General features: G+C 47.2%; 1 protein-coding gene across 1 annotated transcript; it reads left to right on the forward strand.

Annotated features, from left to right (window-relative positions):
* The first annotated feature begins 2,927 nt into the window (after positions 1-2,927).
* Positions 2,928-3,878, forward strand: OTUD6A (OTU deubiquitinase 6A). The gene has a single exon (XM_024555212.2). It carries the CDS (start codon positions 2,928-2,930, stop codon positions 3,804-3,806), a length of 879 nt encoding a protein of 292 aa, XP_024410980.2. The 3' UTR covers positions 3,807-3,878.
* The last annotated feature ends 18,722 nt before the right edge of the window (positions 3,879-22,600 follow it).

The raw sequence follows: 22,600 nt of genomic DNA on the forward strand, positions 1-22,600 counted from the left end.
ACAGGCCGATATCTGTCATTAATGTCAACTTTAAAATCCTTACCAAAATATTAGCAAATAGAATTTATCAATATACTTAAAAAATTGTAAACCATGAGCAAGTGTAAGACTCCTTCAATACTTGACCAGCAATCAATGTAATCCACCGTATCAACAGGCTAAAAAAGAAATCACACAGCCCTGGCTGGTATGGCTCAGTGGATTGAGCACCAGCCTGTGAACCAAAGGGTGACTGGTTCGATTCCCAGTCAGGGCACATGCCTGGGTTGTGGGCCAGGTCCCCAGTAGGGGACGTGTGAGAGGCAACCACACATTGATGTTTCTCTCTCTCTCTCTCTCTCCCCCTCCCCCGCCTCTAAAAAATAAATAAATAAAATCTTAAAAACAAAACTGGACTTTGACCTAAGCCTCAAACCTTACACAAAAATAAACACCAAGTAGATCATAGATTTAAATTTAAAACCTATTTCTTTAGTAAAAAACAGGACAAAGCCTTTGAGATTTAGGGTTAGACCAGCGATTTTCAACCGGTGCACCACAAAAAATTTTAAAACATGCAATACCTGACTATTTAGTCAGGGGCACTGACCTGTTTTCCCAAATTAAAAAAAAAAAAAAAAGACAACAGCCAACACTACAATAGCCATCCCATGTGATGAATCAAAATAATACCTATTTATTTTTTGTCAGAGCAACAAAAAATATACTTTTTGGTGTGCTGCAGAATTTTAATAATTAGTTTATGTGTACCATGAGATGAACTAGGTTGAAAATCTCTGCATTACATAAAGAGATTTGACACCAAAAAACACAACCCATAGAAAGAAAAATGAATAAACTGGACTTCATCCAAATGTAAAGCTTTCACTCTGAGAAGCACCAGGGAAAGAAATGAAAATACAAGTTACAGTGTGAGAGAAAATATTTGCAAACCACATAGCCAACAAAGAACTGGTATCTAAAATCTATTTTGTAAAACCTCTGAAAACAACAATAAAAACAGTCCAATTATAAAACAGACAAATGATGTAAACATTCTACCCAAAAGGATATGGCATGGATAGCAAATGAGCACTTTGAAAAGATGGACATGATTAGCCACTAGGGAAATACAAATTGAAACCACAGTGAGCCCTGGCTGGTGTGGCTCAGTGGATTGAGTGTCTGCCTGAGAACCAAAGGGTCACGGGTTTGATTCCCAGTCAGGGCACGTGCCTGGGTTGCGGACCAAGAGGCAACCACACATTGGTGTTTCTCTTCCTCTCTTTCTCTCTCCCTTCCCCTCTCTCTAAAAATCTCCATAAATAACAAATGAAAACTAAGTGAGATGTGACTACACGTGTATCAGAATAGCTAAAATTAAAAAAAAATTATAACCACACCAAATGCTGGTGAGGATGCAGAAAAACCAGATCCTTCATACACTACTGGAGGGAATGTACAATGGGTCTGTCTACTCTGGAAAACAGTTTCTTAAAAAACTTGGGGTGGGGTGGAGGGATGGGGAGAAAAGGCACACAACTGTAATTGAATAACAATAAAAAATTAAAATTAAAAAAACAATTAAAAAAATTAAAAAAAAACTAGACATATTGTATTCCTGGCATTTTTCCCTAGAGAGAGAAAGACTTACGGTCACACAAAAACCTGTATACGGATGTGTATAGCAGGTTTATTCACAAAATAAAACCCCAAACTGGAAACAACATAGATGTCCTTCAACAGGCGAATGGTTAAACAATGTACAGGACATCAATATCATACAATACTACTTAGCAATAAAAAGGAATGAAATTTTGACATATGCAACAACTTGGACAAATGTCCACGTTCTTCATCTGTAACAAGGAGGCGGCTCTCCTTGTTTGGGAAATCAAGATACAGATGAGCAGGGTGGGACAAGATGAGAGCATATTGGAAAGAGCTTAGGGCTTTTAATTTTTAATTTATTTTAATTTTTTTGAACTTTTGCAAGCTCACAATAATCCTAAAGAAGTGTTTCCTGGGCATTCTAAGGAGCTCATTTTGGAGGCAGGGAACTCAAGAAAAAGTTTAGGGAAGATGCGTTAGTTCTGTTGACACAAGCCCAGAGGTCTCCGTAGTTGCAGCAAATGACTTGAAGGAAAGTGTTGCCTTTTTGCACTGAGATGGGACAGGGTGGACTTGAGACCTAAAGTGAAAGTACTACGTGTTCCCAGGAACACAAGGAAATGTCTTTGTTCTAATAGATAAAATTGAGGGTTCGCTAGTCAAGGGACTTGCAAAACTGGAAAAAGCCACATTGCCTCCTGAACATTAGAAGTAATGGAAAGTCCAGGGTCAGAGTATTCAGCTGGTGGTATAACATTTGTCCTGTGATTCTCAATCACCGCCAGTGTCTGCATTGTGTTCGGGCTTGGAAATGAAGTAGGGAGTAAGAGTCCAGGAAAAATTCTGCAAGCTCAATTGTGACACCTAACCTGAGAAAGCCAAATCACTGCATTGAAACCTGCAAACACTGAATTGCTGCACTTAAAACTACGAAGGCCGCACCACTGCACAAAACCTCCAAAAGCGGAATGACTGCACGTAAAGTGCACAGCCGTAAATGCACGTAAGGTGCAAAGTCCGGCTCTTACAGGCCGAACTTTGAACCCTACTAAAGCCGGAAACACAGTTGCTATGGGGTCTACTAGGGGCGTACCCAGGGTCTCCCAACAGCCAATCCTAGGGTCAGGTGTGCTTTGGGGCGTGGTCATGGACACAGTGGCCAATGGCAGAGAGCGCTATGAGTGGGAGGAGGGCAACTACGGGCTTAAATTGGGAGTACAGGGGTCACCCAATGCTGACACTCCGCTATCTGCTAAGCGCTTAGACCTCTCTGTCTACAGTGCTCCGCACTTCACCGTCTGCAAGCTTCGGTTGGTTGTTACCGGCCGTTTAACACCATGGAAGATCTGCAGCGGGAGCGGGAGCGGGTGGAACGACGCCACCTCCGCGAGAAGAAAGAGCTGCAGGACCGCATCCAGACCATGAAAAATGCGGTGCCTAAGAGCGACAAGAAGAAAAGAAAGCAGTTGCTCCTAGACGTGGAGCGCCTTGAGGCCGAATTGGAGCAGAAGCATCAGCAGGAGCTGGAGAAGTTCGGGGAGATTTACCCCGATACCAGCAACCTGGATGCTGTCGCTGCGGGTCTGGCCAAGATGAATATTGAGAATCGGCCCCCCCGCCTGTCGAAAGTGCAGAAAAGGCGCGAAAGAAGGGCGGCGCAAGAGAGAGAGCGCCAGAAGATGGCGGAGGAAGCTGATATCGACTACATGTCTACCCACCGCCTAAAGGAGGAGGAGAAGCTGGCCGTCATCCTCGCAGCCAAGAACCTGGAGATGAAGTACATCCCGGTCGACAGCCACTGCATGTACCGCGCCATCCAAGACCAGCTGCCTTCCTCCGAGACGGTGGAGAGCCTGCGGAGCCGCACCGCCGACTACATGCGACAGCACATCGATGACTTCCTGCCCTTCTTCAGCGACCCCGAAACCGGCGATTCCTACAACTCCGACGACTTCCTGAGCTACTGCGACGACATCGTGCACAACGCGTCTTGGGGAACCCAGCTCGAGCTGAGGGCCCTGTCGCACGTCCTGCAGTCTCCCATCGAGGTGGTCCAGACCCAGGCGCCCGCCTTCGTCGTCGGGGAGGAGTACACGGAGAATCCGCTTACCCTCGTCTACGTGCGTTACTGCTCCAGCTTCGGGGATCACTACAACTCCGTGAAGCCGCTGCCAGCCGGGGCCGTTGGGGGTGCCGCCGCCGCGCGGTTCTTCTAAATGGTTGCGGTCGCCGCTGCCGAAGCCATCGCGGGGGCCGTTGCTGTGGCCGATGCCCCGCCGCCATGGCTGTTGCCGGTGCCGCTGCCGATGCCCCGCTGCTGTTGCTGTTGCCGTTGTCGCTGTCGTTACCGCTGCCTTTGCCGTCGCTGCCGCCAGTGCCGTCGCCGTTGCCGCTGCCGTTGCCGCTGCCGCCAGAGCCGCCGCCGTCCTTGCCGGTGCCTTTGCCGTCGCTGTTCCTGTTGCTGTTGCCGCCGGAGCCAGAACCGAAGCCGCCGCCGGGTCTCTCCGTAGGCTCAGTTTTTCCCTTTGACTTTCTCTGGTTTTCCTTCGTTTTACTCAAAATTGTTATCCCTCACCTCGCTTTTCTACCTCCTCATTCTTCTTCCTCTCTTTCTTGCTTCCCTTTATGGTATCTGTATTGTACCACTTTGGAAGAGAGTCAGTCAGTTTGAGAAGTTTCAACCCCTTCTGATTGTTCATGAATATGTTGGATAACTTACGTAAACTTGACGTTTATGTTCTTGCAACAAGAGGTCTTTTAGTATTTTTTGTTCGTTAAAAACTTGGTAGTTTCAAAGTAATCTGACTTGCTCAGGTGTTTGCTAAACTTCCAATAATAGTGTTTGTTAAATGTAGGCGATAAATATAAGTGCTAGTACAAGTTTATGTATACGTGCAAACTGATAGGCTAAGTAAGGTTTACTCTAAGGTGTGAAAGATCTCAATTTAATTTCCTTTATTAAAGATAACTTACAGGGATGTGACTTTTCAAGTAGTTGACCCATTCTGTTATACCTGCCGTTGGCATGAGGTTAAAAATAGTGAGCAATATACTTTCGTTGACATTTGAGACTTCTTGATATTTTTTTTTTGAATTTGCTAAATGGATAGTAAACGTGAAATGGTTTTCCGTAAACAATTTAAAGCAATTTCAGTTTTCACACCCTGTATTTCAATGAGGCTACTTAAAATGGTTAAAAAAGTCTCTGTACACACCAAATGTTCTAAAATTAAAAATTATGCAATTTGTTTAAAAATAAAAGCAGTTAAAAAAGAAACTTGGTTCTCTGTTGTGTGGAACTTGACTTTGTTCGAACAGAGTTTGTATCCCAGGATGTGCTCTAGCAAGGCATCCTGCAGGGTTGGGGAGCGGGAGCCCGGGGGGGGGGGGGGGGGGGGGGACGGGGGGGGGACAGATGAGGCGCTTGGGAGGAGGAATGGGCTTGCTTTCTTGGTGGTGGTCTGGAGGGAGTGCCTGCGGTTTTTCCCAGAGAAGAATTTAGGGAGGGACCTTATCTCTGGGCTGTGGTGAGTTGCTGTTTTTCTACTCTTTGGAAAACATCATGAAATGATTTCACTTAAGGATGTTTCAATTGCTGTGCCTGAAAAAAAAAAAAACTCCCGCTTGCAAAAACTCTCCAGTCCAAGTCTACATTTCAGGAGGTAAAGAAATGCCACTGGTTTTATTTGCAGGGGAGGAGGAGGGGTTCGGAAAATTCAAACATGGAAACCCTGCCAGATCACTGTGCAAATGTGTGTATCAGGGAAGTTTCAGATAGCTAGCTGGCTGAGGAGAAGAGGTCCTGAGGAAAGCAGGTGTTTGTGAGAAGAGACCCCTCCCCCAGGGATGAGAACACTGGCTGGGAAAGGAAGGGAGGCAGAATCCCCAGAAGGATGCTTGGCTGGGAAGGAGGCTGAACATAGGGGACAGGGTCAGCCTAGGAAGATGGATGGGACATGGCAGGGGAAAGGCGAATAGGCTGGGGTGGGGAGAAGGGGGCACAGGCTGAGGAAGGGGGAACTGTCTAGGAAGCGGGGCACAGGTGGTAAAGAGAGCCTGGCTAGAGGAAGGGACCTGAACGGGATAAGGGACATAGGTGGATGGAGGGAGCCTCACTGGGTATGTGGACAAGGGCTGGTGAAGAGCCCTAGAAATGGGAAGGGTGCTCAACTGCAGTGGACTGCATTGGGTGGGGGAGGGGATCTGAGTTAAAAGAGGTAGGGGGCCTTTATAAATAAGGGGGTCTACCTGGGAAAGGGTTGAGCTGCTGAGGATTCCTGGCAAGGGCAGAGGTCCAGGCTGGGAGCAGGGGCAATTAGGTAGGTGAAGGGCTTCCAGTGGCAGAAGGTGGCCCAGCTGGGGTGGGTTTTACAGGGAGGAATAGGAGACTTGGCTTGAGAAGGCAAGCCGGCGGGGAGCTCGGCTACACCCCGGGGAACGCGGGTCCCGCTGGCAGGTGTGGGAGAGGGGAGATAAGCTGGGGAAGGGGCAACTTGTGGCGGCAGGAGGTCTGGCTAGAAAGGAACCCTGGATGCTGAAGGGGTCTGTGGAGTGTGTGGCTGTTCAATGGGGAAATGGTTCAGCCACCCTTGCCCAGCCAGGGGCGAAACACTTGCCTGGGAAAGGGATCTGAGGGAAAGTTGGCCTCCCCCCGCCCTGAGGGGGAAGAGGCCGTGACTAGGGAACAGGGTCTGATGTCTGGAGGACCGCATGGAGGAGGGGGCCCTCAGGCTTAGAAGGTTGGAACAGGCTGAGGCAGGGGACCAGGCTATTAAGTGGACATGACTGGGTAAGGGGGCCTAGCTGGGAAAAGGGACCTGTCCCAGAAGGCGGCAGAGGCAGCAGAAGGGGTCCTTGCTGGGGCATTGGGCTTAGGCGGGAAAGGGGACTTAGCCACATATGGGGCACAGGCTGGAGGAAGCCCCTACAGTATAGAGCAGGGGGCACGGAAGGAGAAGGGAGCCTGGCTAGGAGTAGGGAAATGTGTGGGGTTGGGTCCTGCCTGGGAATGGGGGCTTAGGTGGGCAAATGGGCTGGGCAGGGAAAGCATACTTAGGTGGAGAATCAGTCTGGCCTGGCCAAGGAGGAATATACTTTGGGGAAGAGGGAATAGGCAGAGAATGGGGACATGCTGGACAAAGGGAACCTGGCTGTGGCCTCGGGCACAGGGTGGGGAAGGAGGCCTGGCTAGGAAGGGGATGCTAGGAGAGACTGGTTAGGGAAGGAGGAATTGGCTGGTCAAGGCAATGAGGCCAAGGTGAGTTTAGGGAACACAGGGTGAGAAAGGAGTCCCTGACTCTTAATGGGGGAATAGCGGGGGAGTAGAGGACCTGGCCAGGGAAGGAGATTGGCTGGGAAGGTAGGCATAAGCTGGGCAGAAGGACTTAGGCCGGGGAAGAGGTCTGGAGGTGGGAATGCACCTGTCTTTGTAAAGGGACCACAGGGCAGCACAAGCTGAGGATTGGAGACTACCTGGGACGGAGGCCTTGGGGATGAAAATATCCCCGCAGGGAATGCTGGTCTGCACACACAGCGTAGCTAAGGGCTCTGGCAGGGGAACGGGGTCTGCAAGGGAGGCACAGGCTAAGAAGGGAGCCGCTGACGGGAGAGGTTTGAATGCTGGGAAAGAATGGCACAGGCTAGGCTCGGAGGATTAATAGGCAGGGAGAGGGGCCCTCCTGGGTGAAGAGGACCTGCTGCTGGGGAAGGACCTACCTGCTGGAAAGGAGGGCATGTGGCCTGAGAGAGGGCCCCTGGTTGAGGAGAGGGACCTAGCTGGGGGGAGGGGAGATGCAGGATAGGCATGAGGGGAGGTCTGGCTGAGGAGAGGGGAGTGAGTTAGGAAAGGGGCTTGGCTGAGGCAGGGGTACAGTGGCTGAGGAAGGCAGGGGCCTTTCTGGGAGAAGGAGGCCCGCCTGGGAAAATCAGCAGAGACTGAGGACACGTGTGGGTCCCTAGGTGAAGGAACTCACTGAGGGGAGGCAGACTCAGGCTGGAAAAAGAGTCTCCAACCAGAGAAGGGGACTTGGCTTTGTGTGGGGACACCTGTGAGTAAAGGGGTCCCGGCAGGGAAAGGTCACGTGGCTGGGGGGGGGGGGACTTGACAGGTGACCGAGAGCTGAGAGGAAGATGTTTAGCAGGGAAGGAGACACTGGCTAGGAAAGGCCAGTGAAGGGGCAACTCCTTGGGAAAGTGGTCCAGCTGCGACGGGAGAAGCCTGGGCACAGAACCTGGCTATGGGAAGGAGGCACTTTCTGGGAAAGGCTCCCCACATGGACGAGGGGACCTAGGGGTAAAAGGGGGCCTTGCCAGGGGAAGCGTGGCCTGGCTGTGGAGGGTGTGCACACGTTCTCAGGCTGGAGAACCAGCCTGCCTGGGGGAGTGATGGGGGTGGGGGGCAGGGAGGGAAGTGTCCTGCAAGTGGAAGGGGACAGGCTGTGGTTGACGCCTGCCTGGGAAGGGAATGTGAGAGATGGGAAACTGAGGCACAGGGTGAGACACTACCAGTAAGTAGTTAGAGGCCAGAGAGGTGGACACAGGTGGGTCAAATGACTGATTCAGAAAGGGGGTGACACTAAAGAAGGGAGCCCGGGGCGAGGAGCTAGGGGAAGGGGCCAGAGACTGGGAAGGAAAATTCAAGTTGCCTCAGGAAGCCTGGGCTCTGGCTGGGGAGGGTGAACAAGCTGGGGCAGGGGCCTGGGGAGGGTCGCTGCAGAAGGGGATGCTGGGGAGTGTGGTTTGGCTGGGGAGGGAGACGGGTGGGGATAGGGGAAGCCTGCCCAGCAGGGGAATGGGGAGCAGCCTGGGGAGCTGGCGGGGCCAAGGAAGGGGGCTCAGCTGGGGAGGAAGGTATAAATGGATGAAGCGAGCCTGGCTAAGTGAGGGGGCACGGCTGGGTTCCACAGTACAGGCAGGTTAAGGGCTTCTCATGGGGAAAGGATAATCTGCTGGGGACCGCCTGGAAAAGGGTAAAGAACAGTGTCTGAGGAGTGGGGGAGGGGGGAAAGGCTGGTGAGGAGGACTGGGGCCTGGCTGGTATAGGGTATGAACGGGTGTGGGATTAAAATAGGATTCTTCGCTTTCGAAAAGGGAAGAACTAGGGAATGGCAGCCGGCTCGGGGAGGAGGCACCGGCCAGGGAAAGGATCCCGGGGGTTACCCGCACAAAAAGGGGGTGGGCGCTGGATGGCGACCGGGCAGTTGCGGGGCAAGGGTGCGCTGACCGAGGAAGGGGACAAGGGTCCTGGCTGAGGACGAGGGCGCTGCCTGGATAATGCGGGCCTTGTTGGGAGCGAAGGTGGGGAGTGGGGGATGTGGCTGGTGCTACTCAAGGAATTTTTCAGCAGAAGACACCAAACAAGGACGGCAGAGTCCCACTTTACAGGCTTGTCCCTGAACAGAAGAGAAATAACTGTTTCGGTCTTGAGAACCCTTCGGATCTCGCTACCGCCACTCGCTCTGCCTTCCGCTGCAAGGAGGGGGAACAGTTAAGCCAGGCCGGGTTTTAACTGGGCCGGCAGCAGGAACCAAGAGGGGGCCTGCACTGTGGGACCTGGCGGGACCTGAGGGATGTGCAGCCTGTTTCATTTTGTACCAGTGACCACAGTCACCAAGGATAGGTGCAGGGAAGCAGATCCTCGCCCAGGGCTACAGTGTGAAAGCGCAAACCTCCAGAGCCTGCCCCCCCCCCCCGTCCCCCCCCACATGCCCTCCTGGGATGGGGTGGCCCCTCTACACAGGGCCTCCTCAGGCCAATCAGGCTGTTCCTTTTTGGCTGCTTCTACACAAACAGATGTTTTAAAAAATGAAATCAGTGCCCTGGCTGGTGTGGCTCAGTGGACTGAGTTGCCGGCCTGCGAACTGAAATGTTGCCATTTTGCATTCAAGGTCCGGGCACTTGCCTGGGTTCCTGGCCAGGTCCCCGTTTCTGAGTATGCGATAGGCAACCACACATCGATGTTTCTGTCCCTCTCTTTCTCCCTCCGTACCCCTCTCTCTAAAAATAAATAAATAAAATCTTAACAACAAAACAAATCCTGAAATTGGTACCATTCTGTTCAACCTATTTGTGTTTTTCAATTGCTTTTTAAAAAGATTTATTTATTTAGCCCTGGCTGGTGAAGCTCAGTGGATTGAGTGCCGGCCTGAGAACCAGGGGGTTTCTGGTTCGATTCCCAGTCAGGGCACACGCCTGGGTTGCAGGCCAGGTCCCCAGTGGGGGCCACATGAGAAGCAACTGCACATTGATGTTTCTCTCCCTCTCTTTCTCCCTCCGTCCTCCTCTTTCTAAAAGTAAGTAAATAAATAAATCTTTTATTATTTATTGTTTTTGTAGAGAGAGAGGGGACAGGAGGGAGAAAGAGGCAGGTACTCGATCCACTGAGCCACACCAGCCAGGGCACAACCTATTTGTTTTTCTTTAATACACTTTAAGCATTTTCTTGTGTCCTTAAACAGTCTTCAATCCGGTTATTTTAATGCCTGCATTCTAGTGTGTGAATGTGCCATAATTTATGTATCCTATTCTATTATTGGACATTTAGATTGCTTTCAATTTCTCACTGCTATAAATATGCCACTGTAATATCCTTGTAGCTGAATCTTTGTATTTCTGATGATTTCCTTTTGATAAAATTTCTAGAAGCAATCTAGGTCAAAAGGGGAGGTTTTTAATGCACGCTGGTATATTGCCCGCCATATGTTTTGCTCACCAAAGAGAGTGTTACTTCCCCATGCAGTTGCCAACACTAAAAGTTATCGTATTTGCTAGTTTGTTAGATGAAAAATGTGGTATTAGTTGGCCCTCTGTTGATTACTGGTGAGGTAGAATATTCTTCTAAGTGTTTATTAGGATGTCTATTTCATTCATGCAGAAAATAATAATTCTTCATTTAGTGCCTTTTCCTGAACTTTGCGTAATTTTGTATGAGTGACTTTGTCTTTTTCTTGTGGATTTAAAAAATTTTTAAATATGTTTATTGATTTTAAAGACAGAGGAAACGAGAGGGAGAGAAAGAGAACCAACAATGTGAGACAGAAACATCAGTCAGTCGCCTCCCATTCGAGCCCTGACCAGGGATTGAACCCGCAGCCTTTTGGTGTAAGGGACAACGCTCCAAGCAACTGAGCCACCCAGGTAGGTCTTCTTATGGATTTTTTTTTTTTAAGATTTGATCTCACCTTTAACTGGAATGTAATCAACAGAAGAAAAAAGCAAACAAAATATAACCAGAGACATTGAAGTTAAGAACAATCTAGCAATAGCCAGGGGAGAGGGGAGAGTGAGGAGAGGGGTTTACAGGAACTTCTGATGGATTTTTAATAGCTCCTTCCACTTGTCATTCGGATTTTTAAAAAGTTAGGTTTTTTCCCAGTACTTTATTAGCCTTTCAGTTGTTTCTGACTTTTTGCACATGATGCTGAAGTTTCAAATTGTAATGTTATCTATTAATGTTTCTCTATGGTTTCTGTCTTGTTATTACAGTGTTCCCATCCCAAGGTTGGAGCGATATTTATGAATACTTCCTTTCAGGTTTCTGATACTTTCTTCTTATATTAAACTATATTTAACCTATCCACCCAGAAGTTACTTGGGGATAAGAAAAGGACATAAATTGGTTTTCCCCAATTATGGCAATTAACCACTTATCCCAACATCATTTATTTACTAATCCAGGATCTGTACATACAGCATCGTATCTCAAGGGTGTGCATTAGAGCATTGTTTGTCAAAGCAAAAATCTATATATAACCTAAATATCCTCAGTAAGGACAAGTTGAATACTTTTGGATCATCCATATGAATTGTTTTCTCTCAGCAGCAGGGTAGAAATGGGTGGGTAGAAGGAGGAAGATGGTGAGCTTTTACTTATTTTTATTTATTTTGTTTTTTGTTTTTTAGATTTTATTTATTTATTTATTTTTAGAGAGAGGGGAAGGGAGGGAGAAAGAGAGGGAGAGAAACATCCATGTGTGGTTGCCTCTCACATGGCCTCCACTGGGGACCTGGCGTGCGACCCAGGCATGTGCCCTGACTGGGAATCGAACCAGCAACCCTTTGGTTTGCAGCCCGCGCTCAATCCACTGAGCTATGCCAGCCAGGGCTATTTTTTTCAATTATACTTTATATTTAGTATTATTTTTATTAGTTTCAGGTATACAGCACAGCAGTTAGACAATTATATAATTTACAAAGTGGTCTCCCCCGATAATTTAAGTACCTACTTGGCACCACACATAGTTATTACAACATTAATGACTATATTCCCTATGCCGAACTTTACAAGCCTGTGAGTATTTTGTAACTGCCAATTTGTAGTTCTTAATTCCTTCACCCTTTTCACTCAACCACCACCTGCCTCCCCTTTGGCAACCATCAGTCTGTTCTCTGCATCTATGAGTCTGTTTCTGTTTTGTGTGTTCATTTCTTTTGTTCTTTCGATTCCACATATAAGTGAAATTACTAGGTATTTGTGTTTCTCTGTCTGACTTAATTTCACTTAGCATAATACCCTCTAGGTCCATCCATGCTGTCGCAAATAGTAAGGTTTCATTCTTTTATATGGCTGAGTAATATTCCGTTGTATGTATGTATCGCATAGCCAATTGTGTGTTGATGGGCACTTGGGTTGCTTCCATAGCTTAGCTGTTGTAAATGAATGTAAGGATGCATATATCTTTCTGAATTACTGTTTTGGATTTCCTTGCACATATTCCCGGAAGTGGAATCGCTGGGTCAAAAGTCAGTTCCATTTTTAGTTTTCTGAGGAAACTCCATACTGTTTTCCACAGTGGCTGCACCAGTCTGCATTCCCACCAACAGTGCACTAGGGTTCCCTTTTCTCTGCATCCTCTCCAACACTTGTTGTTTGTTGATTTATTGATGATACACATGTTTTTATTTTTTATATGTGTACTGGCTATCTGATGCCCCTTTTGGAGAAGTGTCTATTCAGGTCCTCTGCCCATTTTTTAATTGGTCTGTTTTTTCATCTTTGAGTTGTATCAGTTCTTTATAAATGTTGGCTATTAACCCCTTATCAGATCTATCATTGGTGAATATGGCCTCCCATTCAGTAGGTTGTCTTTTCCTGTTGCTGATGGTTTCCTTTGCTGGGCAAAAACTTTTTATTATAGTTTGATGTAGTCCCATTTGTTTATGTTTTCTTTTATTTCCCTTGCCCCAGAAGATATATCAGAAAAAAAATATTGCTAAGAGAAATGGTTGAGCTTTTATTTTTAAACTATATACTTCTATATAGTTGAACTTTTTAAAAGATTTTATTTATTGATTTTTAGAGAGAGGGGAAGGGAGGGAGAAAGAGGGGGAGAGAAATATGAAATGGTTGTTTCTCATCTGCCTCAACCAGGGACTCAGCCCACAACCCAAGCATGTGCCCTGACTGGGAATTGAACCAGCGACCTTTTGGTTTGCAAGCAGGCGCTCAATCCACTGAACCATACCAGCCAGGGCATGCTCTGGAATAAATTAAATAGCAGAGGAATCATCTGCTCCTTGACAATTTGAAATAATCCATTTACTTGTGAAACTGGGCTTTTTTTGAAGTGAGACTCTGACAGGCAGGGACAGTCCTTGGAATAAAAGCTGTGCAATGTAAAAGCCATCATAATGTATCCAAAATACACAGGGACAAAAATTGGAGAACGAAACATTGGGAGGTAAGAGTTAACGTGACAATTTCCTTATCTCGCAGAGGGTGAGTCACAGATACCCCTTTTTGAAGTCGAAGAATTGAGCATTAGAGGCTGAAGCATGATGCTTAATCATCGTAAAAATAACCACCAGTAGAACAAAAACCAGATCATCTGTGCTCCCCTTTATTTATTTTTTAGTTATTTTATTATTCTTCAGTTACAGTTGTCTGCATTTTCTCCCCACTCCTCTCCCCCACCCCAGCCAAATCCAGCTCCCTCCCCTGCTTCCATCCTCCCCCTTGATTTTGTCCATGTGTCCTTGATAGTAGTTCCTGAAAACCCTTCTCCCCACTGTCCCCTCCCCACTCCCCTCTGGCTATTGTTAGATTGTTTTTAACTTCGATGTCTCTGGTTGTATTTTGTTTGACCTGTGCTCCCCTGTAGAAGACTTGCAAAAGAATGACAAGGAAAAGAAAAAAAAAAAAAACCTAGTCATTGGAGCAAAAGATAGAAAACAAAGGAAAAAGGAAGGAAGGAAAAGAGAGAGAGAGGAAGGAAGGAAGGGAGGGAGGGAGGGGAAAGGAAAGAAAGAAAAAGGAAGGAAGGAAGGAAGGAAGGGGGAGAGAGAGAAAGACACAGAAAATAGTTTACTGGCCTTTCGTTGGGGGGAGGGTGGGAGAGTACTGTGTAGCTTACACTTTTGTTTTTCTGGTGCCTTCGTTTTTTACTTCAGTTTAAATTGTACCTATTTTCAGGGAGGAGACATCTTACCTCTTTACGGTTCCTTTTTTTTTTTCAGTGGGTCTTTCCCAGGGAATTTTGCAAATTAACATTTACTCAACCATCAAGTCCCAACTTCACTTGAAATGGGAAAAATGTGCCCCTTAAATATGTTTATTTCTCCTGAATTAATCTCGCCAAAAATCCTCGTTAATCACTGATGTAGATGATCTAGATGGGCCCTTCCTGCTCCCTCTGTCTCTGTCTCTGTCTGACACACACACACGTCTAGGACCTGTCTCCAAATGCATTGTGTGGACCCCACACTACCACAAAGCCAGAAGAAATGGGGGAGCAGCTTTGGTTTCTCATAAGGAGAACGTTCTGATAAGCAGAGGTATTCAAAAGTATAAAGAAGCATCTTGCGAGATGATGAGCTGGCTGTAATTCGGAGTGTGTAAGCCCAGGCTGGATAACTACCCCTCACAGAGGTTTTTCAAGCCATTCAAGCAAATGGGAATGTAGAAGCTCTCCACCTCATCTGGGCAATTAGAAAGCAAAAGATTGCTTTTGCTTGGAGGGGGGAGAATGTATCAGAAGAGAAGCTCAAAAAGCCCCAGGGGAGCTTGTGAAGCACTAAAGGAGGTTTGGTAGGCCAACGGGTTTTACCCTTTTTTAAGTAAACATCCACCTTCCCCCGCAGCCCCCTCAGTCTTTCAGGGCCTGGGGACCCCCTGCTGTTGCTGAGCTTCAAGAGTAGCCTGAGGTGCAGACAAAACTGGTTGTTGACTCCACCCTTGTTCCTAAATGCAAAGCTGTTGCGGCAGCCAGGGTTGCTCCAGGAGTCTGTTTGCATGAATAGCCTTGACTGGAACACATTTGCATCTGTGTGAAGTAGTGCTTCTGAAACGTCGGAGGGGGCTTGAGAACAGCTGTTCTCTTAAGTATTGTATTCAGTTGAAACAAATATATCAGTATTTTTAATAGAAGGCACTGCTGGTTGGCTGGGTGGGGCTCCGGAAAGCCAAGCCCGGAGCCCCAACATAATTCATACTGTGTTCCGGGCTGGTGTGCTCAGTGGATTGAGGAGCGGTCTGCAACCCGAAAGGTCTGTGATTGGATTCCCAGTCAGCGCACAAGCCTGGGTTCCCCTGGTTAGGGATGTGTGAGAGGCAACCGATTGATGTTTCTCTTCCTCTGTATCTTCCTTCCCCTCAGTCTAAAAAATAAATTCATACTGTGTCTGTGCTCAACAGGGCGGCCTCACGGAGGTGAGACCCGCCCCACTAAACCCAAGTGAGTGTCCACCTAGGGCCCACCAGCAAGTGCTGGGCTCCACTAAAGAGATGAGGAAATGAAGTGAGACCCTCTGGGCCGGCCTGGGGCTGCCTGGAGCAGGCAGGGAGAGGGAAGGCACAACTTGAAAGGTCAAGTCAGATGTAAGCAGACAGCCCTGAAGGGAAGGGTGTTCCGGGCTAAGGTGGCACTGGGTGGGGAGCCAGTAGAGAACAGTTGTTCATCTCCAACGTCTGCTTCCCTCCATTCCTGGCAAAAGCCCCCACCTTCCTTTTGGGGTGTCACCCCTCTGTCACCTTCCTGGGATGAGAACGGGTCACTGCCAGCACCCTCCACCTTCAGGCCTTCCAATCAAAGCACCGCTTTTTCCTGGCCTCAGTGATTGTTTCAAAATGAGTCTGTGGCTTGGGCCCGTACAATCGAGAGAAAAACCTGGATTTAGCGAGCTCGCAGTTTGTTGCTCTTTAGTACACGTGAGTACCGGAATGCAGAGCCTGGGCCATTGTGCAGCTGTTGGGGTACAGGGGCGAGGGGGATTGGGGGCTGCAGTTACAGTCTGCTTGCTCAAGTGAAGCCACCATGGGAAATCACCAAATTGAATCAGCTCCTAGGAACAGGTAAATAGGGCCTTCCTGGAATTGGCGGCAAGGTCAGAGGTCTCGGAAAAAATCTCTAGTGACGACTTGGAATGTTACTTTAGAGGAGGTTAAATCCATTAAAAGTTTGTTTTTCAGAAGGAATGAAACATCAGAGCTATGCTTTAGGGATAAGGAATCTGATGGCCTTTGAGGGAGAGAATGGCTGGCAAGGATAGAGACTGCAAGCCATGTGATTTAAGAGGCTCTCCTTTAATGCAGCGCATGACACTGACCTGCCCTGTGGTTGTGGCCCCAAGGAGAGAACGGGGGACCAAAGTGATGGACACAGGGAGTAGAATTACCATTTGTTTTATGTGGGGAGTAAAGGCAGAGGCAGGATCACAGGTGATTCCCTGGTTTCTGATTAGAGTTACTCAGCAAATGGTTCACTGACATAGGTTCTTAAAAATCCTTTAACCATCCCTGGCTGGTGTGCCTCAGTGGATTGCGTGACAGCCTATGAACTGAAAGGTCACTGGTTCAGTTCCCACTCAGGGCACATACCTGGGTTACAGACCAGGTCCGCAGTGGGGGGTATGCGAGAGGCAACTGATCCCCCTGTCTCTTTCTCCCTCCCTTCCCCTCCCTCTAAAAATAAAAATAAAAAACACCCTTAAATAGCCCCAGTTTCACGTATACAAACTGCACACTAAACCTTTCTGTACCTCTGACCCAAACTAAAAGGAATGTGTTAGTGTGAGTGTGAGCAGCACAGACTACCTAAGAATGGCTACATAACGAGCCCTGGCTGGTGTGACTCACTGGACTGACTGCTGGCCTTGAACAGAAAGATCTCTGGTTCATTCCCAGTCAGGGCACATGCCTGGGTAGCAGGCCAGGTCCCCAGTAGGGAGTGTGGGAGAGGCAACCGATCTGTTTCTCCCCGTCTCTTTCTCCCTCCCTTCCTCTCTCTGAAAATAAATAAATAAAATCTTTTTTAAAAAAAGATACTTGAAGGAGACAAACCCAGCAGCCAAGACTAGGGCATGATTATATTGTTTATTCAAAGTAACATAGTCAATGCCCTGGCTGGTGTGGCTCAGTGGATTGAGTGCTCAGCCTGCGAAAGGGTCGCTGGTTCGATTCCCTGTTGGATTCCCACTCAGGGCACGTGCCTGGGTTGCAGGACACATCCCCAGTGGGGGTGTGTACGAGAGTTAACCACACATGGATGTTTCTCTCCCTCTCTTTCCCCCTCCCTTCTCCTCTCTAAAAACAAATAAATAAAATCTTTAAAAAACAAAACAATATAGTTAAACATTTTAAATATAAACCAAAAGTAAAGACGGTAGCAAGCCAAGTGCATGTCTATAAGTCAGCCGGCAGTAACTCTCCACAGTACAGAAACTGGACCGGGAATTACTCAGTTGATACAAGGAGACAGGAGCAGGGCTCTGCGTCCTTCTGCCTGTAGTTCTCCAGTAGCTACGTAGTGGGTCAGTGTTCATGGCCTCTCTCTGTGACATACGCACATCCCACCCCTTTCAAGAAAAGCAATGGTTCCCAGAGATAATAAAGTCTAACTCCACATTTTAAGAGCAGCGTCAATTTTTCCTGAATTCGGACCCACAGTGGATTTGGGGTTTTGCATTGTTTTCAAAGTCCTTGAATGTTTCTTCTCCTGCTCCAGGTGCAGAGACCCCCTAAGGCCCGCAACAGTGCCTCCTCCTAAACTAGAACAACTAAACCCCAGGGGCACCCAGAAACTATAGCAGAAGCTTTTGAATTGCAACTGTTTGGCTTGCTTTGTTATGCTGGTTGGCTTTGTTTTGATTACCTGGAGCGAGGTCAAAGTTTTGCCTACGTGTTTGCCCCTAGGTGATCTTTGAAGATAGCTGGAAAGTCCCCCCAGGCCAAGGCAAGGACGTGATAGCAGATACTGCTCGATTGTGCGCAGTAACTCTTAGAGTTCCGTTAGGGTGGACTGAGCAAGGCGAGAAGAGACACGACTATCTTGACAGAGGTTTTCTACCAGCAACATTACAGGTGGATTTCATTTCTCCAGATTACTGACACTAGGCAAATATTACATTTCATTTTACATTGTATTTCAATAAAAATAAATCAGTGTAAAGATGCCTAGCGGCTCAAGAGACTCATTAAAATGATTTTGTAGTATTTTGGATGTTAACAAAATACTTTTCCTGTGCTGTGGCTGAGTGGCTCAATTGGTTGACGTGTCAACCCGTACACCAAAAGGGTGTGGGTTCGATTCCTGGGTTATAATCGTTGTCGAAAAATAAAATAAATAAAAAATATTTAACAAAATTACAAAATAAAAAGCAATATGCACCTTAATTTTAAAATATTTTATTGCTAAAATAATGCTAACCGTCATGTGAGCCTGCAGTGAGTTGTAATGTCTTTGCTGCAGGTTTTGATTCAATGATGACTGAATACAGTGCAGGCTGCCGAAGGTTCGGGCGGCTGTGGCCATTTCTTAGGATCCACTCTTCCTTTCAAGAGCGACCTCTGTAGCATGCAATGCTGTTTGATAGCATTTCACTCACAGTAGAACTTTGAAAATTGGAATCAGTCTCTCCAACCCTGCTGCTGTTTTATCAATTAAGTTCATTTAACAGTCAAAATCCTTTGTTGTCATTTCAGCAGTCTTCGCAGCATCTTCACCAGAAATAGATTCCATCTCAACAAACTACTTTCCTTGCACAACCGTGAGAAGAAACTCCCCATCCCTGACAGGTTTGTCATGAGAGGGCAGCAATGCAGTCACATCTTCGGGCTCCACTTCTAATTCTAGTTCTCATGCCATGTCTGGCACACCTGCAGCTACTCCCTCCGCTGAAGGTTTGAACCCCTCAGAGTCATCCGTGAGGGTTGGAATCAACTTCTTCCAATTTCTGTTAATGCTGATATTTTGATCTCTTCTCATGAATCATGAATGTTCTTTTTTTTCCCAAGTGGTATATTTATTTACTTATTTTTAATATATTTTACTTATTTTTAATATATTTTATTGATTATGCTATTACAGTTGTCCCATTTCCCCCCCTTCACTCCCCTCTGCCCTGCACACCCCCTCCCACCCACATTCCCCCCCTATAGTTCATGTCCATGGGTCATACATACAAGTTCTTTGGCTTCTACATTTCCTACACTATTCTTACCCTCCCCCTGTCTATTTTCCACCTATCATCTATGCTACTTATTCTCTGTACCTTTCCCCCCCTCTCCCCCTCCCACTCCCCTATTGACACCCCTCCATGTGATCTCCATCTCTATGGTTCTGTTCCTGTTCTAGTTGTGTGCCTAGTTTGCTCTTGTTTTTGTTTTAGGTGTGGTCGTTAATAACTGTGAGTTTGCTGTCATTTTTACTGTTCCTATTTTTGATCTTCTTTTTCTTAGGTAACTCCCTTTAACATTTCATATAATAAGGGCTTGGTGATGATTGAATGTTCTTAATGGCTCCACGAATGGTGAATCCTTTGCAGAAGGTTTTCAATGGACTTTGCCCTGATCCATCAGAGGAGTCGCTAGCCATGCCAGCCAAAGCCTTGCAAAATGTATTTCTTTAATAATAAGACTTGAGCGTTGAAATTGCTCCTTGATCCGTGGGCTGCAGAGTGGATGCTGTGTTGGCAGGCATGCAAACAGCATGCATCTCATTGTGCATCTCCATTAGAGCTCTTAAGTGACCAGGTGCATTGTCAACGAGCAGTATTATTTTGAAAGGTATCATTTTTCTGAGCAGTAGGTCCCAACAGTAGACTTAACATATTTAGTAAACCATGTTGTAAACAGATTTGTTGTCATCCAAGCTTTCTTGTTCTAGTTACAGGGCACGGGCAGAGTAGATTTAGCATAATTCTGAAGGCCCTGGATTTTCAGGATGGTAAATGAGCACTGGCTTCAACTTCAAGTCCTCAATTGAATTAGCCCCAAACAAGAGAGTCACCCTGTCCATTAATGCTTTGAAGCCAGGCACTGACTTCTCCTCTCTGGCTGTGAAAGTCCTACATGGCATCTTCTTCCAATAGAAGGAAGGCTGTTTTGTCTGCATTGCAAATCTGTTGTTTAGCGTAGCCACCTTCGTTAACTATGTTACCCAGGTGTTCTGGAGAACTCGCTGCAGCTTCTACATCAGCACTTGCTGCCTCCCCTTGTACTTGCATGTTATGGAGACTGGTTCTTTCCTTAAACCTCATGAACCAACCTCTGCTAGTTTCAAACTTTCCTTCCTCCCCTCTCTCAGCCTTCACAGAATTGAAGAGAGGTAGGGCCTTGCTCTGGGTGAGGCTTTGGCTTAAGGGGATGTTGTGGCTGGTTTGAGCTATCTAGGCCACTAAAGTGTCCTGCATATCAGCAGTAAGGCCATTTTGCTTTCTGTCATTCAGGTGTTCGATAGAGTAACACTTTTAGTTTCCTTCAGGAACCTTTCCTTTGTGTTCAGAAGTTGGCTAACTGTTTGGCACAAGAGGCCTTGCTCTCAGCCTGTCTTAGCTCTCACCATGCCTTCCTCAGTGAGCTGAATCGTGCTAGCTTTTCATTTAAAGTGACAGATGGGTGACCAGTCCTTTCACTTGAACACTCAGAGGCCATTGTAGGGTTACTAAGTGGCTTAATTTCAATGTTGTTCTGTCTCAGGGAATAGGGAGGCCCGAGGAGATGAGTGAATGGTTCATCTGTGAAGCAGTCAGAGCACACAGTTCATTTACCAGTTAAGTTCACCAGTTCATGCGGGCGTGGTTTGTGGCGCCCAAAACAATTCCAATAGTACCATCGAAGATCACTGGTGACAGACCACCGTAATTAAGATAATAATAGTGAAGAAGTTTGAAATGCTGTGACAATTACCAAAATGTGACACAGACGCACAAAGTGAGCAAATGTTGGCAAAATAGGGCGGATAAACTTGTTAGACAAAATGTTGCCACCTCCCACCCAGCAATGCGTCAATGTCTTATCTACTCCCCAAGCAGATCTTTGAGTTGGCATTTGTTTTTTCAAGCGATCTTTGTCCTCCAAACCAGAAGTTTACCTGCCAAGAAAGCACTATTCTTGGGCTCAGTTCTTGGGTGTAAGTCGTCTTCAGGGAGTGTGAACCCCTTTTTTCTAAAATTTTAATTTAATTTTTAGGGACAGAGTAAGGAGAGGAGGAAGACAGGGAGAGAAACAGTGATGTGCAAGAAAAACAGTGATAGGGGACCTGGCCCACAACCCAAGTATGGCCCCTGACCTGGAATCAAACTGGGGACCCTTAGGTTCACAGGCCGGCACTCAAGCCACTAAGCCACACTAGCCAGAGTTCAATCAGTTGCCTCTTGCATGCATCCCAACTGGGGACCAAACCTGCAACCCAGGCATGTGCCCTGAGGGATCAAACCGGTGACCTTTTGCTTGGCGCAAGATGCCCAACCCACTGACCACAGCGGTCAGGGCATGTACTAGGAGATTTTAATGACGTATTTGTAAAAGCACTTGACACAGAGCATGTGCTCAATAAGCGTTTCTTCCCTTCCATTAGCCTGGCAGAATATGTTTACCACGGAAAGCTCAGATACACAGTGGCCAGCCCTGTCCCTTGGGTGGGTGCCAAATTAGAGGCCTCTAGATGACATGCCTAAGAAACAAAGACAAGAGCAGAAGGTTAAGTTAAGCTGCTCTCTGCCCCCCTGTGCTGTCCATCAGATACGCAGCTGATCCCCTTTGCCCACGGGCATGTTTTTTTTGTCGTGGGGGAGTCATATCTCTACACCAGGACTGCCACAGTCGGGTCCTCTTGTGACCAAAAGTAGTCATTTGCAAGACAGCTGGCATAAGGAACAGTTTTTCTCTGGGAAGCTAATTAGTCCATGAAGTATTTTGAACTTTGCTCCCACTTGTGTTAAACCCTCACAAATCCCCATCACCCACCCTTTGCCTGGCTAACTTCTCCTTCTGACCTCCAGCCTAAGTATTAATTCCTTAGGGGAGCCGGCCAGACTAAACTGTGCCCAGGCGAGCACCTGTACTTTGCCTGAGCACTTTGCACACCTACAAGTAATGAAATGATTGTACATTTTGGTATGAGGACTTTTTGTCACTGGACTGGAACGTCCTGAGGGAGGGACAAAGCCTGTTTTGTCCAGCTCTGTAACTCTAGCACTTAGCATGTGCCTGGCACGTGGTATGTGCTGAAGCAAGTTGTTGACTGACTACGTAATCCCTGTGGTCTCTCTCAGCCTTAGGATTCTAGCTTGGATCACGAAAGGCAGGCTGGTCCTCTGTAACCCCGAACAGCAAGGCCACAGCTAACCGGCCAGACACCAGTCTGAGAGGGATTTGGGACACTGAAAGGAGACATCTCTTTCTCTTTTTTTTTAAACAAAGATTTTATTTATTTTTAGAGAGAGGGAGAAAGAGAGGAAGAGAAGTTTCCTCTTTGATCGGTGGCCTCTTGCACACTCCGACTAGGGACCGAACCCACAACCCAGGCACATGCCCTGACCGGGAATCAAACCGGAGACCTTTCACTTTGCAGGATGACACCCGATCCTCTGAGGCACACTGGTGAAGGCGAGACATCTCTTTCCTTCCCCCCACCTCTTTCTCTCTCCTTCCCCATCACCATCTCTAACGAGGTGGTGACAGAATCTTGAGCAGCCATCTGAATGAGCAAGCAATCCTAACGGCAAGTTTGGGTTCTGATGAAGGAGAGCGAGCCAGAATGAACCTAGCACCAGCCTGGGTGTTTCAGATCTCAGA

This window comes from Desmodus rotundus, chromosome X, assembly GCF_022682495.2.
Source record: "Desmodus rotundus isolate HL8 chromosome X, HLdesRot8A.1, whole genome shotgun sequence".
In the NCBI taxonomy this organism is placed as follows: domain Eukaryota; kingdom Metazoa; phylum Chordata; class Mammalia; order Chiroptera; family Phyllostomidae; genus Desmodus; species Desmodus rotundus.